The sequence below is a fragment of the Acomys minous genome (genome assembly GCF_964271855.1).
Source record: "Acomys minous genome assembly, chromosome: 2".
Taxonomy (NCBI): domain Eukaryota; kingdom Metazoa; phylum Chordata; class Mammalia; order Rodentia; family Muridae; genus Acomys; species Acomys minous.
The window spans coordinates 59,855,913-59,877,801 of NC_140484.1; the positions used below are offsets into that span (position 1 = coordinate 59,855,913).

The following is a 21,889-nucleotide window of genomic DNA, read 5'->3' on the forward strand; positions in this document are numbered from 1 at the left end:
GGGACACACATGTGGCTGCTTGGGAATATAGCTCAAGTCAGAGACACAGAAATAGAAAGACAAACATCGAATGACTGACATGGAGGAGAAGATGGGAACTAGAGGGAGCCACTGGTTGAAATCCTCATCATCAGTTTGAGCTAGAATGACCTTGGCCCTCTCCACCTGTTGGTGCTATCTGTTGGATATTTGCAGGATCCTCCTTCATCAAGTATGAACTGGGTGCCCAGAGTCACCTGCGTGTGTCAGCAGTCTCTAGTGTCCGCCTAGCTCAGGTGTCAGAACTTCACACCCAGCTCTCTCTTTTAACCAAAGCCCCTAGAAACATCCTATTGGAATCCCGACCATCTTTGTAGGAAGGATGCTGTTCTTGGGTAAACTCGCTCTTCTGCCAGGCTTCCGTCCATTCTGGAAATAACAGGTTGGTCCTGAAGAGCAGGAGACATAGTCAAACTTACAAATTCACTTGGAGCTCAGAGAAGTCATGTCTTGAGCCAGGGAGTTTTATTCTCCAAGAAGAGAGGAAACGGAGGATGGACCAGTCTTCAGACATGGAATAAACTTCTCACAGGCATGGGGATGGAATAAAGCCTCCCTTTTCAGTTCTCTGGGCCATCATTACAGCCTGGACACATTCAGAGGATGCTGGATGGGAACGAGGCTTCGGATGCGACACTCTCCTGTTCCCAGAGGTGCCTCTTTCAGAGCTGTGGACCATTCAGGCTCCTCTCCTTGAGGGGTGGTCTGTGTTCACCTGCCCCAGAGCTCCAGGGTAGGAGGCAGCACAGCAATAGAATGCCCTACCCTCACCCTGTCTTCTCAACTGACTGATGTCTAGGGAGTGGTGTGGCCATAACTAACTCCAAGACCAAGCATCCAGGTGGGAATATCAGGACTCAGAAAACAAATCTACTTTTCTGTTGGTATGGCTGCTTGTCCAGCCTTTCAGCCCTTCCCGCTCATTGCCCTCTTGCTTGTCAATCATTTTGGCGAAAACTTTGGCATCTTCTGAGGTTGGAAGAGGCTATGTCTGAGAAGCCCACTCTCCCCAGCTGTTCTTGCTTTGTCTTAATTCCAGGAAATTAGATTGTAGTGCCAGCTACCATTATCACTGGGACATTCTGGAGGGTGTGTGTGTGTGTGTGTGTGTGTGTGTGTGTGTGTGTCTGTGTGTGTGTGTGTGTGTGTCTGTGTGTGTGTGTGTGTGTCTGTGTGTGTAAACTGACCACAGAGGAAGAAAGCGCTGTATGTATTAGCTTTTAATTTCTTCTGTATAGTGACATCATGACAAACAAAAGTGAGTACCCCAAAATGTTGTGAGATCTGAGAATCAGTGTTCGCTCTTCCTAGGAGAAGGGAGAAGGGAGACTCAAGGAGAGTTCATGATCTATCTGGGAGCACACAGAGGCCCCTTGTTGGCACAGATGAGCTGTACTGCAGGCTTGTGATCAAGCCTACCTAGGGGAAGACCTGCCTCTAGCCCCTCCTTCTATGAGGGGCACACTCTCTTGGAGAGGGAAGACTGACAGTGAGATGGGAAGTGGGAAGGGCCCCTCTGGGTGTATCTTTAACAGCTCTGGGGCAGTCTTAGAAAACCTCCCCTGCATCTGTTGACTTTTTATGCCTTTCTCTCGTAATATTCAGTACCACCAAGTAGCAGTCCTGGGCATGTCACCTGCACCCTTCCTTCATCTTCCCTATATTTTGTTGTTTGTCCCATGGTCTTAGAGTTATGTACCACGCTGCTCCATGTTGTTGTAGTAAGTGACTCATTTTTCCAGGTGGATACTTGTTTGGTCTGTGCATCCCAGCATTGCTCCTGCCACTCAGCTCTCCTACCCAGAACCCCTCCCCAGTAGTGAAAGAGAAAGGCTGCTTCCTAGATCTCTATTATGGCTGAGCAGAGGGTGGGCAGTCTTCAATACAGGACTTGCACCCAATCTGGGGTCCAGGCAGTGAAGATGGTGACCTTGCAGCCTGCAGGTATTTCTTGCTGGGAAGATAGGTCCTGCTTCTGGCTTCCAGTGGGTAGTGGGGAGTTTTAGACGCAGGTTTCCTGTGATGTGCCAAATGGGCTCAAGGCTGAGCATTCACTTCTGTCAGTGCTCACTGTAGGCAAGATGGCAGTCCTAAAGATCCTCTCAGAAGCATCACCAGCAAGGAGAAGATCAAAGGAGCACCAGGAAGACCCTGAGGAAATAACCCTTTAGGGAGAGCAGGAGCCCCGGTCCAGGTGGGGTTTTTAGCACCTTGATTGCCTTTGGGACAGCAGGCATAGTTTGCTGTGTGGGCAAGAATGTTCCTTCTGCTAAGGGCCTTGTGGGCCCAGTTTCAAATTGGAAAGCCTCTCCATCCATCTTTCTCTCTAACCCTGCCTAGTGCCTTGATCATTCTATGTTCCTTAGACCCTCGTCCTCCTCTCAGTCCCCAGGCCAAGGGCAGCTATAGCTCCTATGTCTGGACACAGTTATTTCTGGGGAAGGAAACCTACCCTGTTTTTCTCCTACTCCAGTCTGGCCCTGAGGTCTCACTCCTAGGCAGCTGGGCCTCGTGTTGTGGCTGCAGAGCTCTCACACAAGCACCGGTGGAGCCACACAGTGGGAAAGGAAGGAGCATACACAAGTAGAAAGGCTCAGGCCCAAATACACAGTCAACTTCTCTGTTTTTCAGCTTATAGAAAAAGAACTAAGAGACTTCGGAACAAAACGTCTTTGACCTAGGCCCTAACCACTTCAGGAGTTCTATCCCCGCTGAGCCCCCAAATCCACAGATAAATCCACGGGAGGCCTGAGCCAGGGGCAGATTCTCTTCAGATGTAAACGTGCAGTTTGGAGGCTTTGAGTTGATGTGTGGCTGGGCCAGGGCCCCCTTGCCTCTCCCTGACAGATCCGTTAACAGACACCTTGCCTTTGCCCAGTGGTTCAGAGACAAGGCAGCATGGTGGTTGCCATGGCAACCTCTCAGCGGCTGCATCCTGCCAGGAGTATTGTGGGACATCACTGGGCCTATGGTTCACTAACTCTGTCTGCGGAGAATCTGTTTCTTAGATGCTCCGCACAGCAGCAGGAGACCAGTCATGGCCACAGAGAGCTCAGAGATGCCTGACTTCTGGGATGTGACCCAGTTTTTAATGCTGAATCATGGGTCCCTGGGTCACCCCTGGGGGGCTGCTGGAGCCAGTTCTGCCTGCAGCTAATATGGATCACCCAAGATACCAGGACGAGAAGATCACTGGGAGCTTGCCTGTGTCAGCTCAGGCTGGGCAGTGGTACCATCTCTCCTCCCTGTTCACAGCTGGCGGACTCTGATGCCAACAGGATGGGGGGCCGTGTCCTGACCTTTGATGCTTTTATCAGTGTCCAGGGACTTTCTTGCCTTTAACATTATCTCCATCATTTTCTCCCAAGACCTTGAATCCTGAACTCTGGGACATAGCATCTCATGTATTTGTGTTGCTCTATGGCCCCATCGTGGGGGTAGCTGTCACAATGGGGATAGCGTCTATGGAAAGCATCACTAAAGTAAGCTCCAGCTGCCCACTAGAGTTACTGATAGGAGTAACAACTACAGAGGTCTCCAGGTGCTGCCCGGTGCTGCTGACTCTGAGCCCAGCTGCTCTGCTCCCTGCCTAAGCCTTGTTTCCCCAGTTGTTACCTATGCGGTCCTGTAGCACACAAGCTCTGATTAAGGCATCTGCCTCTCCCCCTCTCACAGGCATCCTGCTGAGTCTACCCCACCGACAGAGGTTGGTGAGACCTTACTAGGGCCAAGCAGATGTGGTGGAGCTATCAGACCAGCGGCATCTGTTGACTGTGTTGGTTCTGACCTAAGATGGTTTGACACGGGCTCTTGTTTATACTTTTGTTGATTGTTGGAGAGGGGTCCGAAAGCATGCAAATGCTAATCTGGGCAAAGAGAGATGAGCGGGTCCTCCTAGGAGGTCCTATGTTCTCTTGAGGGACTACAGCAGCAGATGAAACTCAGAGGAGGGCTGCAGAGACAGTTGTCAGGTCTGAGTGAGTCCTGTACAGGCTGGCCCAGCTGTAGGGTGCTTGCCCTTACTTGCCCACCAAAGAGCTCTGACACTCAGGCCCAGGCTGGCTCTGGAATTTAAATTTTGAGTGAACTGCTAACATTTCTGCCTCAGATCCTCACTGGCGAAGTGGCCTTGGGGGCCGATGTCCTCTGAAGTTCCCTTCAGTGGGCCTCCCAGCACAGGCCTCTCTAGAAGCCATCTGGGCTGTATCCTCACCCCAGGAGGTTCCCTGTGCCCTCCCACCCTAAGGGGGTCCCCACCAGTGGCCTTTCTCCATGAAAGCCAGGGCTGCTGGCTATAGTGGCTTTGAAGAGCTGAAAGCTCTGAGGATCAAACAGCACTTTGGCCCTTCCAGGATTGGAGGTGAAAGAACCCCAACAGGAGTCCTGAGCAAAGCTACAGGGGGTTCCTCAAAAGTCACAAAGGTCAGGAGGTGGCTCTGCACCAGCTGCAGGAGACTGACCAAGGTAAGGAGGAGCAGGCATGGGGATAGGCTTCTTACATTACTAGATCCGAAGAGATGCTCTTTATTCTGAGTCTTGGCTGAGGGTATCACCAGGGCTGTGGGGGCCCAGGGGTGTCACAGGAACTGTGGGTACTATGAGCACCAAGCGTGCCATGGGGGCTGTGAGGGCTGGGGATGCTGTGGCCTGGGGGATCAGCAGCCTGCCGCAAGTCAATTTCTAACAGCTCCGTTCTGGGCTTGCCTCTGCTGCCACCATAGAGCAAAGAAAGGCTCCTGGCCACCGCCCTGAGGAGCCAGCATGTAACAGAGCATTTATCACATGCTCCTAAGTGGGCCAAAGCACAATGTGAATGTGTCAGGCTTGCCTCTCAGGGTCACCCAGGCAGCACTGGTGCCTTAAAAATAGCTGTTTCCCTCACGACAGCGGAGAGCTCTTGTTTTTTTTTCCCTGCATAGGCATGTGAAGGCCATTGTCACCCTGGCTCTCCTCCCCCACCCCAGACATACTTGGTCCCTGGGTAGCTTGACTTGAAAGGGCCAAGCAAGGGTGTTCAGCTGAGGGTGGTCCTGCTGACTGGCAGGAGCAGGATGGTGGCCTCTGCATGTTGGGTTTATAGGAGCTCCTTCTCCTGGCGAAGTTCATGGGCCTGGCGGACATAGCTGTTCACGATACAGGCCATGCTCTGAGGTTTAAAGGAGGGTATGGGTGCCTTGCATGAGGTCAAGGCTGCTCATCATGCGTGTCACTTCCTTCTCTGCTTGGGTACTCCCAAGACCCCTCTTCTGTTCCGAGACATCAGCTGGCTCTATGTGTTGCCCCTTGTGGGAGCCTCTCGCCTTGTGAGAATTCATAGCTTCTAGGACCAGGTCAACCCGAGCAAGTGTTGACCCTTGCCAGGGAAGACTGTCTTCATTTTATCCTAAGCCGGGGGTTCCAGGCCTCTGCACAGAAGCAGAGCCCAGTGCTAGTGCTGGCCATACTCCTCCAATGACCACTGTGAACGGCAGCTTCCGGTCCATCCTGAGCTACTGACGTGCCCAGCTCAAAAATAGCGGGAAGGCATATGACGGCCTACTACGTGTGTGACCACCCCTGGGAAGCCTTTCCTCTCCTTTGCCCTTCTCACGCATTAAACTGAGTTACAGAGAGAAGCCATCTCTTTTCTCTGTATTTCAGTTGGCATCTCCAATATATAAAGATGATTTTCTTTGTCTTGCTTTGTTGTTATTGTTTTCTTCTTCTCCTTCTCCTTCTCCTTTTCCTTCTCCTTCTCCTTCTCCTCTTCCTCCTCCTCCTCCTCCTCCTCCTCCTCCTTCTTCTTCTTCTTCTTTTTCTCAAGACAGGGTTTTTCTGTATAGCCTTGGCTGTCCCGGACTCATTTTGTAGACCAAGATGGCCTCAAACTCACAGTGATCCACCTGCCTCTGCCTCCCAAGTGCTGGGATTAAAGGTGTGCGCCACCACATCCGGCCAGAACCTGTTCACACCTAAAATAGTCAACAGTGTGGTCCTATGAGCGCCGGCCAGAGTCGGGCTTCTGCTGATGGCCTTCACCCTGTTGCTATTGTCACTTCTCTAAGCCGGGTTGACAGCGAGTCTGTACAGGACTGGTTTGGTCTCCTCGCTCTGTATCTGCATGTATACAGCATCTCTCCTTCCCCCTGATGGCTAGTTTTGACTGAGGCCCAGACTGCTCTGTCCTGAAGGACCCTATCTGTGAGCTCCTCTCCATCTCTAGATGATCCTTATCAGATCAGCTGGGACTGAAGCAAAGCTCTATCACCAGAGAGCCACGCTCCTGCCCGAGACCCATGTTTATTGGGCTTTGGTGGTCATTGTCCATGAATACTGATCACTTATATATTACGGCCTGGTGCAGCCCGGATTGCATTCCTTCTGGACACTTCAAATCCATTTCAAATCTTGACTCCTAGGGCTAGAGGTGTTCCTCATTCTTCAGCTGGTGGTCTCATTACCACTCAGGCCTGTGCCTCTTGTTTCTGTCTTGTGTCTCTTCTCTGACTTGCCCCCTCACTCCCCATCCCCCCACTACCGCCCTGCCTCCACCTCCACCATTGCCTGGTAAGGATCATGCAGTAGTATCAGGTGCCCTTGGTCCAGGATGCTGTCCTCCCCCTCAAAGTCAGCATCGCAGCTGCAAAGCCAGCCTCTCCCACGCATAGCAACACATCCACAGGTCCCAGGATGAGGCCAGGCGCACCTCTGGAGGGCACTGTTCAGCCTGCCGTTTGTGTCATGGTTTGTTGCTGAGTCTGAAGGTGTGCCAACAGGCCCCACTGTCCGTATGCCTCATGCATTAGCCACTCCTGCGTGCTTCTGCAGTCTGTCCTTGGGTTAGTTCCTAGAAGTGGAGTATGTGGGCTGGAGGGTGGTGAACACGAACTGTGCTAGAAATTGCCGAGTCCCCCTGCCTAGGGGTGGCACCATTGTCTTCTATGGAGTGGCTGCCACAGGGCGTGTTGCCAGCTGCTTGGATTTTTGCCAGCCTAACAGACTCACTTAGCTTCTCCTTGCATTTCTTTTATGGTAGGCTAACTTGCCCATTTCTTTCTTTCTTTTTCTTTTTTCTTTTCCTTTCATTTTTCTCTTTAGTTAGTATTTCTGGTTCCCCCCCCCACACAAAGCCTCAATATTTATTAGGAATGACAACCTTTATTTCAGACCTAAGCTGCAAATATTTTCTCAGTTTAATTGTCTTTCAAGTTCATTTATACACCCTTTCCTCTGCACAGTATTTTCTTTTATACAGACATTTTTTATCAATCACATTCCAAATTGTTTTTGGATTCAGAGGCACAGAAATATGTCCCTACTTCCGTTCAGAGGCGACGTTGTGTTTTCTTCTATTGCTTCTAGGTTTTATGTGTCAGGTTAAAACTCATAGCCTGGAGCTCATTCTGGCTTGTAGTGTCAGGCATGGGTCAAGCTTTCCTACAACGACTTAGTTGATGTTGATAAAAAAAAAAATCACTTACCAAAAACTCAATTTTTTACTTAAATTTGAGAAGCTACTGTAATGGCACAAGAAGTACCCTTGTGCAGCTTGGTCCGTTTTGTCATTTTCTATTCTGTTTTGTTCTGTTCTACTGACCTGCTTGTCTCTCCACGTATTGGTGCCACACGTACGAGATTACCACTTGGTGTGCATGAGACTGTTTCCAGAGACTTTTAACTCAGGAGGAAACCACCCCCACCCCCTCCAGTAGGCATGGCACCATCCCATGGGCTGGGGATGCAGGCTGAATAAAAGGGAGAGAAAAGGAGAAAAAGGGGCCAAGCACCAGCATTCATCTCTGCTTCTTGATCCTATGGGATAAGGGGGGGGGTCCCAGTCTCTGGTCTTTGCTCCTATGGACTCTGTTATGCCCTCCCTATGTGAGCTGTACCTTATAAGCTGTGAGCCAAATACATCTTTCAACTCTTGAGCTGCTTCCTTCTGGGATCTGGTTACAGTGATGAGCAGTGGCGAATACACATCGGTTCTACCAGCTGCTGCCCAGGGAGCAGTGCTTACAGTTGAGAAAACCAAGTCTTTGTCTCACCTGATCCTTTCTCCTTACCACATGGAGCTAGGTACCCCCTCCAAATGGTACCTCCTTAAGGGCAAGCATTCTTCCAAAGTCTCTGAGGGATGGAGGTTAGGGGACAGTAAGAGGGAGCTCGACGCAAACATGGAGGCAAAGGAGATGGTCTAGCCCAAAGACAGGTTCTGGGCACATTATCTCACTAGGGGACTGCAGGAGCTGATCCAGGAGGGGCCCAGGATGGGACTTGAGGAGTGCCGACCTTTCAGAGATCTTTAAGATCACAGCCTCTCGGGGGAAGCAGGAGACGGTCTTCTGTTCAGTCTAGCCCATCCTTGCCCTGCTGTGCTTTGGCATGAGTTGCCTGGGTCTGTTCAGGCAACACTGTTCTCTTTGTTCCTTACCCAGGCACCCCTCCCAAGGTCAGTGCTCTCTGGCAACCACACACACCTTTTAGGGGACCCATCCTGTGGTCTTTATGCTGCCACCAACAGGATCCTGGGGAAGGCAGGATCCTTCCTTGTGCCCTGTGATGCAGGCTGCCTTCCCTGGATGCTGCTACCTGCAGGAGGTGCGTTCATTATGGTGTTCAGGGCCTTTGAGTACCTGTTGTCAGCCCTTTGCTTTCTGGGGAACAAAATTGACTTGGGAAGAAAAAGAGCTCGTGGTGAATCACTTAAATCTGCAAGATGCGTAAACAGCGTTCAATTAGAATGGCACTTACACCGCCATTAGTCACCACCTTATTCAGGCTGAGTGGTGGCATTTTGCAGGGCGTCCTGCAGCCCAGGAGCAGCAGGGCTCACTCCTATGAGACCTGATCCCACTTCCTCTCTGTCTAGTGTAAGTGGATTACTGAAGAAGTGGCCCAGAAAGCCCGAACCAATTTCCTTTGCGGAAACAGTTCACTGGGGCCTGCTGCAAAGGCTTAGCAATAAGAGGACCTGGGTTTCCTTCCACCTTTTGAAACATTGCTCTGTCAGACCCGCCACACTTGCAGTTCCCTCTAAACCAAGCAGCATAAAACTCCTCCTTAGAGTTTCTCTTTGGGGGCTGCCGTTGGAGGGCAGCAGAGCCAGGCTTTTTCAGCTGGGCTTAAACCTCCTCAGCTGCCTCCACCAAAGAGCACTTAGATATAACTACTGAAGCCCATTTTAAGGGCAAAACTAAGCTTCATCCCTGGCAGCTGTGTGTCCACAGATCAGAGCTCTGCTGCCAGCCCCACTCAGCATTGGTATAGCCAGCCCAGCCTGGGGGGGAAGACAGTGCCGGTTAGGATAGCTTAGGAGAGGAAGGACTAGGACCAGATTAACTGGTAGGAGAGAGGGGAGAGGGAGGGAGGGAGGGAGGGAGACAGAGAGAGAGTGGGGGGGGGATGGGGGGGTGGAGCCCAGGTAAGAGTGCGGTACATGTCTAGGTCAAGGTCTTTGCATCACAGAGAGCCCCTACATCCATGATAGACACGCTCGGGAGGGTTATGCAGTCTGCTTCTTGGGACTAAAAGTCCCTCCTCCCACATGCCAATGGCTCATACTCTCTGAGACTGAGGTCTGATGAGGAAGCAGGATTGGCTTTTCCTGCAGGCTAGAGAGAAAGACCCTCGGCCTCTCCTGGCTCCGGGAGGCTGCTGCAGTCGCCGTGATCTTGAGCAATCCTTGGCTCACGACCATCTGCCACCATTGTCAGGACCAGTATGTTCACTTCTATCCCATTTCCACGTGACCTTATCCCTTCTTCCTGCCTATACTTACTTCCCCCCATGTGAGGACAACTGCACTGATTTAGGGTTCACTCCCACCTATGACCTCCAGACCCTCAGCGTGGTCATGTTTTCAGAGACCCTCATCATAACTGGGCTAGCCTTAGGCTTAGGGATGAAGGGCCTGGAGACTCAGCATACTCACCATCTACCTGCCACTCCCTTTGTTTCTCTGTGGCTCTGTAGCTAGTAGCAGCTCCTGGTGGCTCGCTCTAGTGTGAAAATTATAATCTCCCTGGCAGTGGCTGTGGGGTTTCTGCACTGACGGTAGGTTTTTTTTTTTCTCCCAAGGGATCCTGGGGACAGGGCCTGGGATGTATGTGGGTGTATATGACTGACCCCGGGAGGGAGGAGGCAAATTACTCAGGCAGCTTTCATAAGGGGAGGCACAAAAGAGACCAAATAACCTAGGGTTCTGCACCTGCTAGGCAAAGACTCCTCCCCGTTGCACACCCCCAGAAGGGAGGCCCTCCTTGGGTAGTTTCCCAGTCTGCTCACGTCTGTCTCAGAAGTAATTGGCCTTCTCTGCCTCCTGCTTGAAGGTGTACTTGAGAGAGACGAGAAGGCCCCCTGCCCATGCTCTGACTGGCCTGGCCTCTGACTGACAGGCCCATAATTCTGCTCACAGGGTGTAGAATGAAGCATCATTCAGAGAACGGCCTGGATCCGGGAGCAGGAAACTGGGGTCGCCTGCTGAGGCTGACACTTATTTTCATTCTGAAATTTTCAATAGGCTTTCAAAATAATAATTTGAAGAAAGACTGTAGCTAGCTTGGGAGGGAAATCTGCGGCTCAACACTTGGCTGCCCGTGCTTTTCCCTGTCGTTCCCACACTGGGGCCTGCTGCTGCTGCTGCTGGTTCAGTCTTGGAGCAGGTGTGGCCTCTTCACACCATCAGGTGTTCACACACTCCATGTCTCAGCCTTGCCCCCTATGCAGGCTCCTGTCACATTCATGGACTAGGGCAAAGTGATCTGTGTCATCCACTCACTGGAGAGATCCCACTTGGGACCTGTGGTGAGTGACTGGGTCAGGTTCTCCAGCATCCCTTGTCCTACAGTGACAATCCACACAAGCTGTCCCTCACATGCCAACAGAAGGGCTTTCTGCCAGCCTATGCTAAGTATGCTGCACCCACTCTGTCTCCGGTATGCACTCCCATACCGTAACCCTGGAAAAAGAAAAGGAGGGACTAGCCCCAGACCCAGGCAGATGCTTTCTGAGGCTACATTCTGACCTTTCCAGGTTCCTCTGTGATCATAGTCCTCGGTACTTTCCAGAATGGCTCAGGATGGGCTCCAGGTGCACAAGAAGGTGGCAGAATACATACAGACACCTGAAAACGTGTTGGTGCAGAAGCTTTGGGGGCAGCTATAAGGACGCCTGAGGCTGGGACACCTCCCACATGGAACACTTTGCTCCAATCCATTTCTTTGCTCCAAGTGGGGGCATTCACAATCTTATAACCAGAAAGCTGGGGCTGGGAGGCCTGAAGCAGAGGGCCATGTCTAAGGCTGGCTGCTGGCAGACTCAATAGCACACCCTGCAAAGCATCTCTCCTCATAGTGCAGAGGGCTGAGATGACAAATGAGCATCCAGTCTTTGCATCTGTGCCTGAAGGCCATGCCTCCTGCAGGGACTGCTGTCACCAGCAGGGAAACAGACAGGAGGATGAGGTTCCTGGGTCTCCTTGGTGCTTGCTGGTGCCTGGAAGGTCTGAGTCACCGTCTTTTTTTTTTTTTTAAAGACATCTTACACTAGAGTTGTCCTAAGTTCCTCAACAGGTCCCATCCCCAAAATGGGATTTCCTGCTGCCCAGGAGATACTGGGTGTTGTTGACCTGACCTATGTGTCAAGGGGAGGGCCTCCGTGATAGCACAGTGCTTCTGGACAGAGCTGAGGCCAAGGAGAGGTACAGTTCTCTGGGCTGCAGGGGGGTGGGGATAAGGGCCACTACTTAGGCAGCACACGGGGTAGCTAGATGTCTAGATGTTCTGACTAAGACCTACTAGCATCACACAGCTGTGAAGAAGCAGCCGGATCGGGGGTGAGGGTAGGGGGGGGATTAAGCAGGAACAGCTTACAAGTATGTTCTGGATGGTTCTCCCATTCTGGCCTCAGGTTCTGAGCAGGATGTTGCTTCCCTTCCAGTTTAGGGAAGGGATTTCAATTTTTTTTTTTTTTTTTTTTTTTTTTTTTTTTTTTTTTTTTTTTTTTTAGGAGACAAGGTGTTCAGCTACTGGCTTATGCCTGCTCTTTTTTTTTTTTTTTTTTAGGTGCCTTTAATTCAAAACAGTTGCTGTGCCAGCATGATACAGTTTTAACTCTGACCTGGCTGTCTCTGTGTTCAGTCACAACTGCAGGCTTGGCTTGAGGGAGGCCTTATAGGCAGAGTTGTTGATTAGACAGACGTTGTACAATAGCCAGCAGTGGCTGACTTGGCCTCACCCCCAGTCCTAGCTTGAGCTGAGGTACCCAGAGACTACCCTATCCCAGCCCATAAAGTCATTCTGGGCACAGCTTGTGGGTCCTTGTCTGCAACTGGACAGTTAGAATCACGGAGCAGGATGGGTGTCGAGGTCTATGCTGGCTCAGAAAGCCCAGGAGAACTAGCTAGTCTGAGAGCCAGGCAGTGTTGCAGGGCTCTTGGTAGCCCTGTACACAGACCTGGCTGGGCTCTGCCAGTGCTGGTTTGGGGGTGGGCAGACTCTGAGAAGAGGCCAATTGCTACCCACTGAAGGGTCTTTGAAGCATTCTAGGGTGTTTCCTTCTTTCTGAACCCGGGCCAGGAGCCTTTGAGTCAGCCCTAACTGTTGCTCAGGGCCCTGCCTGCAGCTTCCTTCCAGGACATTTGTATCTTCTAGCCAGAGGGCATCTGGACCCTTCTCTGAGGAGAAGAGGGCACTGAAGGCTTCAGTTGCCCTCTGCAGGCTCAGAAGTCCTGAGAGCATCTGCAGAGTGAGCAGGGGAAGGGGGTGGGGGGGGAAGGGGAAGCAGACAACTCTGCTTTGAGGGCTGCTTCACTTATTCATGCGCATTTGCATAACTGCCCAGTAGCCATGGTTTTTACTTTCTTTTTGTCAGCTTGATTTCTCTGGGTGACTGACTTAGTTTGACAGCTCATGGAACAGCTACAGGGACACAGGAAGGCAAGTTATACTTGGCTGTCTAAGGCCCTCTTGGGAGACTCTGGTTTTGTATTCTTATATCCTGGGCAGCCAGCTAGAAAGTCCCATGGCTTCTTGGAAACAGCCTTTGAGCTCACTCACCCTTTTTCCTTCTTTCTTTCTTTCTTTCTTTCTTTCTTTCTTTCTTTCCTTCTTTCCTTCCTTCCTTCCCTTCCTCCCTCCCTCCCTCCCTCTTTCTCCCCCACTCCTGTTTTTTTCTTTCTTGTGTTTTAGTCTTGTGTAACCTAGGCTAGCCTTGAATTTACAATGTAGCCAAGGATGACCTTGAACTTCTGCCTTGCACTATCACATCCAGTGTTACACAATGCTAGGGATTGGACCAGGGCTCTGTGTATGTTAGATAATTGCTCTATCGCCTGAGCAACAGCCCTATTTAGCTTTTTTTTTTAAATGAAAAGAAAGATTTGAGAAGGGTCTTTGCCTGAACCCTTAGACACAGAGCCCCTTCTCTGAATGTTCCCTATGGGCCCTGCATCCTACACCTGTTCCTACAGGTCTGTTCCTCAAAGGACATTGCAGTGCTGAGATTGGGCCCCCTAGGAGGCCGGTGGTCCTTGAAGGCAGGGGCTGCTGCATATTCAGGGTGACTCCTGGGTCAGAGTCTTCCTGGGGCATCATCCCCAGCAGAAGAAGTTTCTAGAAGAGTTCTGCCAGGGTCTTTGTGGCCTACACGGGGACATGGCTGTGTTGGTGCCACTGGTGAGTTGATGCTGAGGTGGGTGGGCTCCTAGAGGCAGTCAGATGTCTCTGTTGGCATCATGTCTCAGGCTCAGTTCCCTCGGGCTTATGATGCCTGTGGGCAAGGTGCTGTGTGTGCAGTGTTGCCTTGGAAACTTCAGCCGTGGGTACAGAAGTTGTGTCTCTGGGTGATGGGAGGAGACGTAAAGCTCAGAACTGAGAGAAGCTGCTCAGCCACTTCATCTGCAGGCCCTTCATCCAAGACCAGAGTGCCAGACAGCCCTAAGGCCACTGCTGTAGAGCAGGGTCCACAGAAGCACTACCAGCTGTCACCGGAACTGCACAGTAGAGGGACAGAAACCACAGCCCAGAGGTGTCTGTGCGGCTTCCATCCACCCCAGCTGCCTCCATCCCTGAGCAGACTGAGTGTATCACTCTACTGTTTATACAGTGTAGCTTAGTGTTCTTGCTTGATGTTCCAAAGTGGTTACTTGTCATTAAAAGTCCTTTCAGTGACTCTTCAAGGGGTGTGTGGCAGTCATGAAGCTTACTGGACTGCGCCAGGAGGCTACTGGGCACAGGCTTGGAAGTCAGCTTGCTTTAAGGAGACCTAGAGACCTTTTTACCTTGTGTGTATTCCCAGGAAAAAGAATGTGGGTCCTCTAAGGGTGTATCCAGAGATTTGGTCTGAGGCCAGTGCCACTGAGGTATATGGTCAGCTCCAGGCTTTCTGGTGACACCTGGGAGTCTTGCCCACCTTGGGGCCCAGAATCATTCAGACCCATGACTAGCGTTCCACAAAGACCTGGAGACAATAGTCTACATAACCCACCAGAAATGGCTCTGGTTACATGAGTTCCCTGTCCTTAAGAGGGCCACTGTGGCTTGCAGTGGACATAGGTGCTGGCTCAGCACCAGCTTTTTATGTCTTAACTTCCTGTTTCCTTTTGAGAATCTATGTCCTTGGTTCTGATTGACACTCCTTGGCCACAGGGATGTCAACTGCTTTTCTCCTCACCTCATCCCTCTCATCATGTGCTCCTCTTTGCTAAGCAATACCAGTGCTGGGAGTTGACCGTGACAGAACCATGCTTAGGAAGTGCTGCACCTTCAGGATTGTGAGGGACCTGCTATCATGGACAGTCCCTGCTTGATGGGAATGGTGATCCTGTGGTAGATGGAGGCTTCCTGGATGCACGGCTTTGTGCTAGGAGGGGGTCTCCCCTTCATTCCTGTGATGGTTACTCTGAATCTGAAATCAACCGAGAGACATACCTCTGGATGAGTCTGGGAGGGCACTTTCGGGAAGCAGAGAACAGACCAGAAGTAGGGCCAAGCCATACCTCCACCCCTGAGCACAGTGACCTACTTCTTCTAGCAAGGACTAGAAGCTTCTAAACCTGCTAAAGCTTCTGCAAGCTTCCAAAACAGAGCCACGAGCTGGAGGCTAGGTGCTTAAACATATGAGCCTTTGGAGGGAGCATTTCCCACTCAAACCACACAATGGTCCTCAACATACCTCAAAGTCACATGCTGACCCAGGCCCTGACAAGGGGATGCTGAGGCTTGGGAAGGCAAGACCGCTTGCACAGGTCATGGCTGGTGAGGGGCTCAGCACACCACACACAAACCATCCCACCATGAAGCTAAGGACTCGTGTCGGGGTGCACTGTGACTGGGCTCTGCCAGGCTGTAGACTGTTCACAGCCTGGTCCCACTGGCAGCTAGGAACCCTGGCTCTCTCAGGATGGACAGAGCTGAAGAGCCCAGTTTCTGGCATTCTGCTGAGTGATCCTTGGCCCTCCAGGTTTGCATCGTGCAGAAGCGGGACACGGAGAAGATGTACGCCATGAAGTACATGAACAAGCAGCAATGCATCGAGCGCGATGAGGTCCGCAACGTCTTCCGGGAGCTGGAGATCCTGCAGGAGATCGAGCATGTCTTCCTGGTGAACCTCTGGTGAGCCTGCCCGAGAGCCTGCCAAGGATGCCCCTTGCAGTGGGATTTACCCTCTGGATTGGGCAAGGGGCCCTGCTGTTCTTGGTCTCTAATACCCCTAGGATGTTCCCCGTGCCCTAGTCCTCCCTGCCCCACCTCAGTCTATTCAGCTTCCATGTTTAGGGTCTGTTGGGCGCAGGGGCCCATGCTATGCTGGGATTCAAATAGAATCCCCCCTGGGTCTGCTAGGAGCCCAGGGTTTAGCACTATGATGCACTATCAAGTGTAGGTGCGGACCTTCAGGTTCCTGCACAAAATGAGTGCCAGACGAATAACCTGTGGGCTGCTCAGAGGTTGATTCCTTCCTCTCCAGAAAGGCCCCAGGCTCCTCTCCATTGCAGAACTGCTCCCTGACCTATAGTGGTCTTCCAAACCCTGGAGTCCTCTCCAGTGAATGGATCTTCCCTGACCCAGGGGCTCTCTTTGCCTGCTTCCTATAGTGATCTCTGCATTCTTCTGTGTTCCTTGGTTATGATTGACAAAGGCCTTGTGGACCACAGGATTTCCAACAGCAGGGGCCTCTGGCAAAGTAGCATAGGTGGCCCTCCCTTATAGGTGACCCTGTATCCATTAGAGCTTCAGGAAGAAGCAACCAACAGTGTTTGGGGCAGCAGAAAGCAAGTGTGTTCTGTCTGAGAGAACCTGAGATTTGCTTGGAGCACAGCCTCCTCTCGCCCCAAACTGCAACCTGCTGTTTGTTTGTTTGTGTTTTCTTGCTTGCTTGTTTTGCTACAGTAAGTCAAGAAACTTCGAAGTGGACAATGGCCACTTCCCAGAGGCTATGGAACATGGCTCAGAAACAGCTCCTTCCTGTTTAGGAGCTCTAGTATACTTGTGGCTGGCTGTTTTTCTGGCACAAGGAGTGCCTGGAGTGATAGAACCAGATAGGATTTCTGTGTGTGTGTGTGTGTGTGTGTGTGTGTGTGTGTGTGTGTGTGTGTGTGTTATACATTCGATCTTGTTTTCAGCAACATTATAAAGTAGGGAGAAGGTCCAAGTGAGAACCTGCCCCTGCCATGCTGCAGCTCAGGAGTGGATCAGGGGAGAAAAGGGTAGTTTTCTGTGAGGTGAGTACAGTGTTGGCACTGAGGCTTCTTGGAAAAAAAGGAAGGCCAGTATTTTCATCTTTGGGGCCTCAGCAACCCAGCCTCCCAGGCTTTCTAAAAGGCAGTTGTTAACACTATTTTTTATAAAATTGTTTGTTTCTCAGTTTCTCTCTTAACCTGGCTATCACACAAATAATTGAGACTCTTTTATATTTGTTTAATAATAAGCTTCACAACACAATAACTGAGCAGTTATTACCCTATTCTTCACCCTCTAAGCTAATTTGGTTTCCTCCCAGTGTACATCCCAGAGATACTTGCACTTTGTAGCTTTCCTGTTCTGGCATCTTTCTCCTGATGTCTTCTTGGGCCTCTCCTGAGGCTGAATCCCCTACTTTCCTTTTTTTGTTTGTTTGTTTTCGTTTTTTTTTTTCTTTCCATTTTTCGAGACAGGGTTTCTCTGTGTAGTCTTGGCTGCCCTGAACTCACTTTGTAGACCAGGCTGACCTCGAACTCACAACGATCCACCTGCCTCTGCCTCCTGAGTGCTGGGATTAAAGACGCGCACCACCACACCCGGCTCTTATTTTTTTTTTTTTAACTCCTCTTCCCATTGCTGGCAGCAAGTCCCGCCCTATTCTCTCCCCTACTCAGTGATTGGCTGTAAGCTCCATTATTGACATACCAGGGAACAATTGGGGAGCAATGTTTACACAACATTGAGACAGGAGATTCTCAGAACAAGGATTGCAACCAGATATGTGGGGTACAGAAATCAGCATTTGAATTGCACATATCTATAGACAGTGTTGCCTAATGGTCAGGTGCATTGATACTCTACCATGCTGAAGAGCGCTTACATGACTTCTTTGTTGTTAGTCTCCTCACTTGTGAAACAGGGTGTCCCCACTGCTGCTGCCCACAGGTGTGCAGGTGTTGGTGTGACTTGGACCATGAACCAGGAGTTCATATTCTATATTTTTCCTTCCTTCCTGTGGCTGTGCTCCCCCTCTCCACACTCCAGCCCTCCAGATATCACCTGCTATTTAGGGCTGTATGAACTGGAGCCATTGTGACATCCCAAGTCTCCTTGACCCTCTTTCTGACCCCTCCCTTAGAATCCTGCCTGGGCTACCTTCTCCAGGTCACCTTCCAGCAAGTTTGAGAGAGGGAGGCTGATGGAGGGCAGGGAGCAGGATGTCACATGGAAGTCAGTTCTCTGTAACTCTCTTCATGATAGAGTCAGTTGTTTAAAATTAGAGTTACCTCTGGGAGCTCACAAAAGAAATCACAAAATGGAAGGAAGCATTGTTCTGCTACTGTCAGCATCATTTCCATTATCATCAACATCAATATTACTGGCACTGCCAGCATCTTTATTACTGTCATCAACACCACCATCTCTATCACTGCAACTACCATCACTAGGACCAGTACCTCTATCATCACCAGCACTATTACCACCAACAATGCTAATAATCACCACTAGCATCAGCACCACCACCACCAGTGCCACCACTACCATCACTATCATCACAGTTATTATCACTATCAACAGCACCACCACTATCACCAGTACCATCATAACCATTGCCATCAACATCAGCACCACCATCATTATAAACAGCACCACCACCATCATCACCATGGCTTCTGGTCACTAGACACCAATTTCTTGCCCCGATATGTACTAAGCATTTCACTGGCGCTGTCTCATGTTCTTCTTTTATGAGCCAATGTTGTTGTTGTTGTTTTTCTCATAGAAGAAACCAGGGAAGCCTGAGACAACTCAGGAATGTGCACTGTTTCTGTTCTCCAGTTGTCACTAATGGGCATCACTGCTTTGCAGCCAAACCATCCGCATGGACATGGCCGTTTGTCTTCCCTAGGGTCTTGGTGCAGCTCTGAGCAGGGTATGGCCAATGCCTCAGGCAGGATGGTGATCAGACTGGAAGGAGGAAGAACCGGGTGTGGTAGGGGCCACTGCTCTGGCTCCCCAGCCGTTTATATGCCACACCTTCCCCTGGTGCCCACAGGTACTCATTCCAAGATGAGGAGGACATGTTCATGGTGGTGGATCTGCTTCTGGGTGGAGACCTGCGCTACCACCTACAGCAGAATGTCCAGTTCTCAGAGGACACCGTGAGGCTGTACATCTGTGAGATGGCCCTGGCCCTGGACTACCTGCGGAGCCAGCACATCATCCATAGGTGCGTGAACACCTGGGTTGAATGGTTGCTAATAACCTCGGGTCACACTACGTACAGCGGTATCCCCCACGCCATCACAGCCTGGTCTGGCTCCTCATTCCCGCCCTGTTCCCAGTGCTGGGCCCTGTCCAAACCCAGTTTGAGGACAGACAGAGAGAACTTAGTTCTCATGGGTGCTGGCCTCTCCTTTGTCTATTGACCACATCGTGGGACTTTGACACTGATTGTGGCATTTGTGAAAAGCACATGGAATTGGGAAGCGTCTAATGAGCAAGCAGGTAGAATTCGGAAGCAGAAAGTAGGCTGAAATCCTGCAGCCCTGGTGCAAACTGAGGTGTGTTATAAGTCAAATAGACCTGGTCTCTGCCTCGCTGGCCTGGGAGTCTGCTGTCTGGCCATGCAGGTGTGTGGTGGTCACTGAATGCTAGTTCTGTAACTGGAAGTCACGGTGGAAAGGACTGAATTTGAATTAAGGGCGAAAATGTACATGAGTAAGGCCGCTTCCATGAGGTTCCATGCTCCAGTGAGGGCATCATGGGAACCCGGCCCCGAGTGTCTTCTGCATTCCTTAGAGGCTTCTGGGTGTGGATACCTTCTGTGCACTCCTAGATATTCTTTGGTCATCAAGACTCAGAAGGCGACTGCTGGTGGCTTCCCTGAAGCTGGCTTCTAGATGGCCCTGGTGCCCTCTGAACAGAGCGGAGTTTGCCCTCCATGCCTCCACACTAGGTCTTATGCTAGGACTCATTCTAAACACACCAAGTCTTGCCTTCTGGGGCTCTGCCTGAGGTGGGGCATCTGGGGGACTCCTGGCTCTGTCAGAGATGTCAGGGCAGAAATAACACGAATTAAAGTTCATTTTCTTGTCGCCTTCTGTCTTCCTAGAGATGTCAAGCCTGACAACATTCTCCTGGATGAACAAGGTGGGTCTCTGGAGCTCTGGGACATGGCAGAGGAGCATGTGTGCCCTGGCCAGGACCTGGGAATCCAAATCTGCCCTCTCTTCACAGGACATGCGCACCTGACTGACTTCAACATCGCCACCATCATAAAGGACGGGGAAAGGGCGACGGCTTTAGCTGGGACCAAACCATACATGGGTAAACCTAAGGCCTCAGATGACACCGGACATGCAGGGTCGTGCCCCTGCCTTAGCCCTTACTCCACAGTCAGATAAAGTCACAGTGGGATTGATAGGAAAGGATTTTTAATATGATCAGTCCGATACATGCAGAAAAAAATCTGAGAGTGTACATGAGAGTCATGGGATGGAGAAACGAGGCAGTTCCCTCTTTGCCGGCAAACTCACTAGAGCCGAGGACCTGGGGTGGAACCAGTTGGCCTAGCTATGCAGTGTTTTATCTACTGTGCCCTTTTTTGGAAGGAGGCGGCTCCCTGCGGAATCGTATGGGTAGGGTGTGGGCCTGGCTGTGGGTTGTCCCGTTATCAGGGCCCTCTAGCCCCACAGCTCAGCTCTTTCTTCTCTTTGTTGGACAGCTCCAGAGATCTTCCACTCTTTTGTCAATGGTGGGACTGGCTACTCCTTCGAGGTGGACTGGTGGTCGGTGGGGGTGATGGCCTACGAGCTGCTACGAGGATGGGTACGGGAGCCTTGTAACCTTAAGCTAGCCACTTACTTGCCTCAGACTGGCTGGGATTCATGAAGGGATGATGATACCTCCACCCCAACCTCAGGGGACTCAGGCTTTTAATATGATAGATGCCTGAGCAAACAAGTCTCCTTGGGTGCTTGGTGGTAGACAGGACGTGTGTCCAGCAGGCACTTGGGAGGTACTTGTTTCTTTTCTCTAGAGGCAGAGGCAGTGACCTGTTTAAGCCCCACACTGCCCTCTATTCTCTCTTGGGGTACCCTCCACCATTCCACGGGACCCCAGTCCTGATGAAGACAGCACCTCCTGTCCTATGGGACTGGTAGGGGTAAGGAGTGCATATCCTTGACAGATGACCAGTTCAGTCTTTGAGCAAGCTGTAAGCCCCGGGCTCTGGATCAGGTGGCTGCGGTTCTCAGAGCCAAGCCTGGGACTGGGGATGGGCTGCCAGGGTGTTTGCACTTGTGTCTGGGTGCAGCGGCAGGGAGGGCATCAGGTGCGGTGCATCCCTGCCCACAGAGGCCCTACGATATCCACTCAAGCAACGCCGTGGAATCACTTGTTCAGCTGTTCAGCACTGTGAGCGTCCAGTATGTGCCCACCTGGTCCAAGGAGATGGTAGCCCTACTGCGGAAGGTGAGCTCCCATTTCCCACCCCCCAGCCCCTGCCAGAGTACCCACCCCTTCTGCCCTCACTTGGAGCCCAAGGAGGCACCCTATCTTTTCACGGGCATAGAGCCCTTCACTAGCTTACCCACAACCTTTCCTGGACAACGACTCGGAGACTCTGTATGGCTCAGAGAAAAGGAAACTGGTACCAACGTGTGGGTTTCTTGTTCTACCCGTAGGCTCTTGGTGTGCTTCTCATAGGCACTCTGACTGGATCCTCATGGTGAGCTAGATTAACAGCTGTATTACTGCTGTCTGTAATCCTGTCAGGGACCAATGTGTCAGGACGTGGCCATCACCTACCTCACACGATGCTCAGATCCAGGCAAAGAATTTAGGCACCAAGCCTTCTGCATCACACGTGTAGGAGGGAGAGGGAACCAGGCTGGCACATGGCTCAAGTTATGCTCTAGTCACCTCTGACCCTGTCCCCATCCTGAAAAGTGAACACAAGGTCTGGGTCACCACTCCCAGGGAGCAAGTAAAGAGGAAAGCCTGCCCCTTCACCTCTCATAGCTAAGCTCTGTCTATAGCTGCTGCTAGGAGGAGGAGGGATACCAGCCACCAGGGGCACAGGGATTCTGTAAGTCCTGGGACTGGACTAAGGGCTGTTTATCACATGAAGAGCATCCTTCTAAATACGGTGATTGGAGTATTCCAAGGGGTAGCTCAGAATGCAGAAC

At 51.2% G+C, this 21,889-nt stretch overlaps 1 protein-coding gene across 1 annotated transcript in view; it reads left to right on the forward strand.

Annotated features, from left to right (window-relative positions):
- Positions 1 to 21,889, forward strand: part of STK32C (serine/threonine kinase 32C) — an 82,037-nt gene that overhangs the window by 50,290 nt on the left and 9,858 nt on the right. The window contains exons 3-8 of the mRNA XM_084751018.1: positions 15,481 to 15,632; positions 18,754 to 18,927; positions 19,813 to 19,850; positions 19,938 to 20,027; positions 20,425 to 20,528; positions 21,057 to 21,173. Of these exons, the coding sequence (XP_084607144.1) occupies positions 15,481 to 15,632; positions 18,754 to 18,927; positions 19,813 to 19,850; positions 19,938 to 20,027; positions 20,425 to 20,528; positions 21,057 to 21,173 (675 nt within the window). The remainder of the gene's footprint in view (positions 1 to 15,480; positions 15,633 to 18,753; positions 18,928 to 19,812; positions 19,851 to 19,937; positions 20,028 to 20,424; positions 20,529 to 21,056; positions 21,174 to 21,889) is intronic.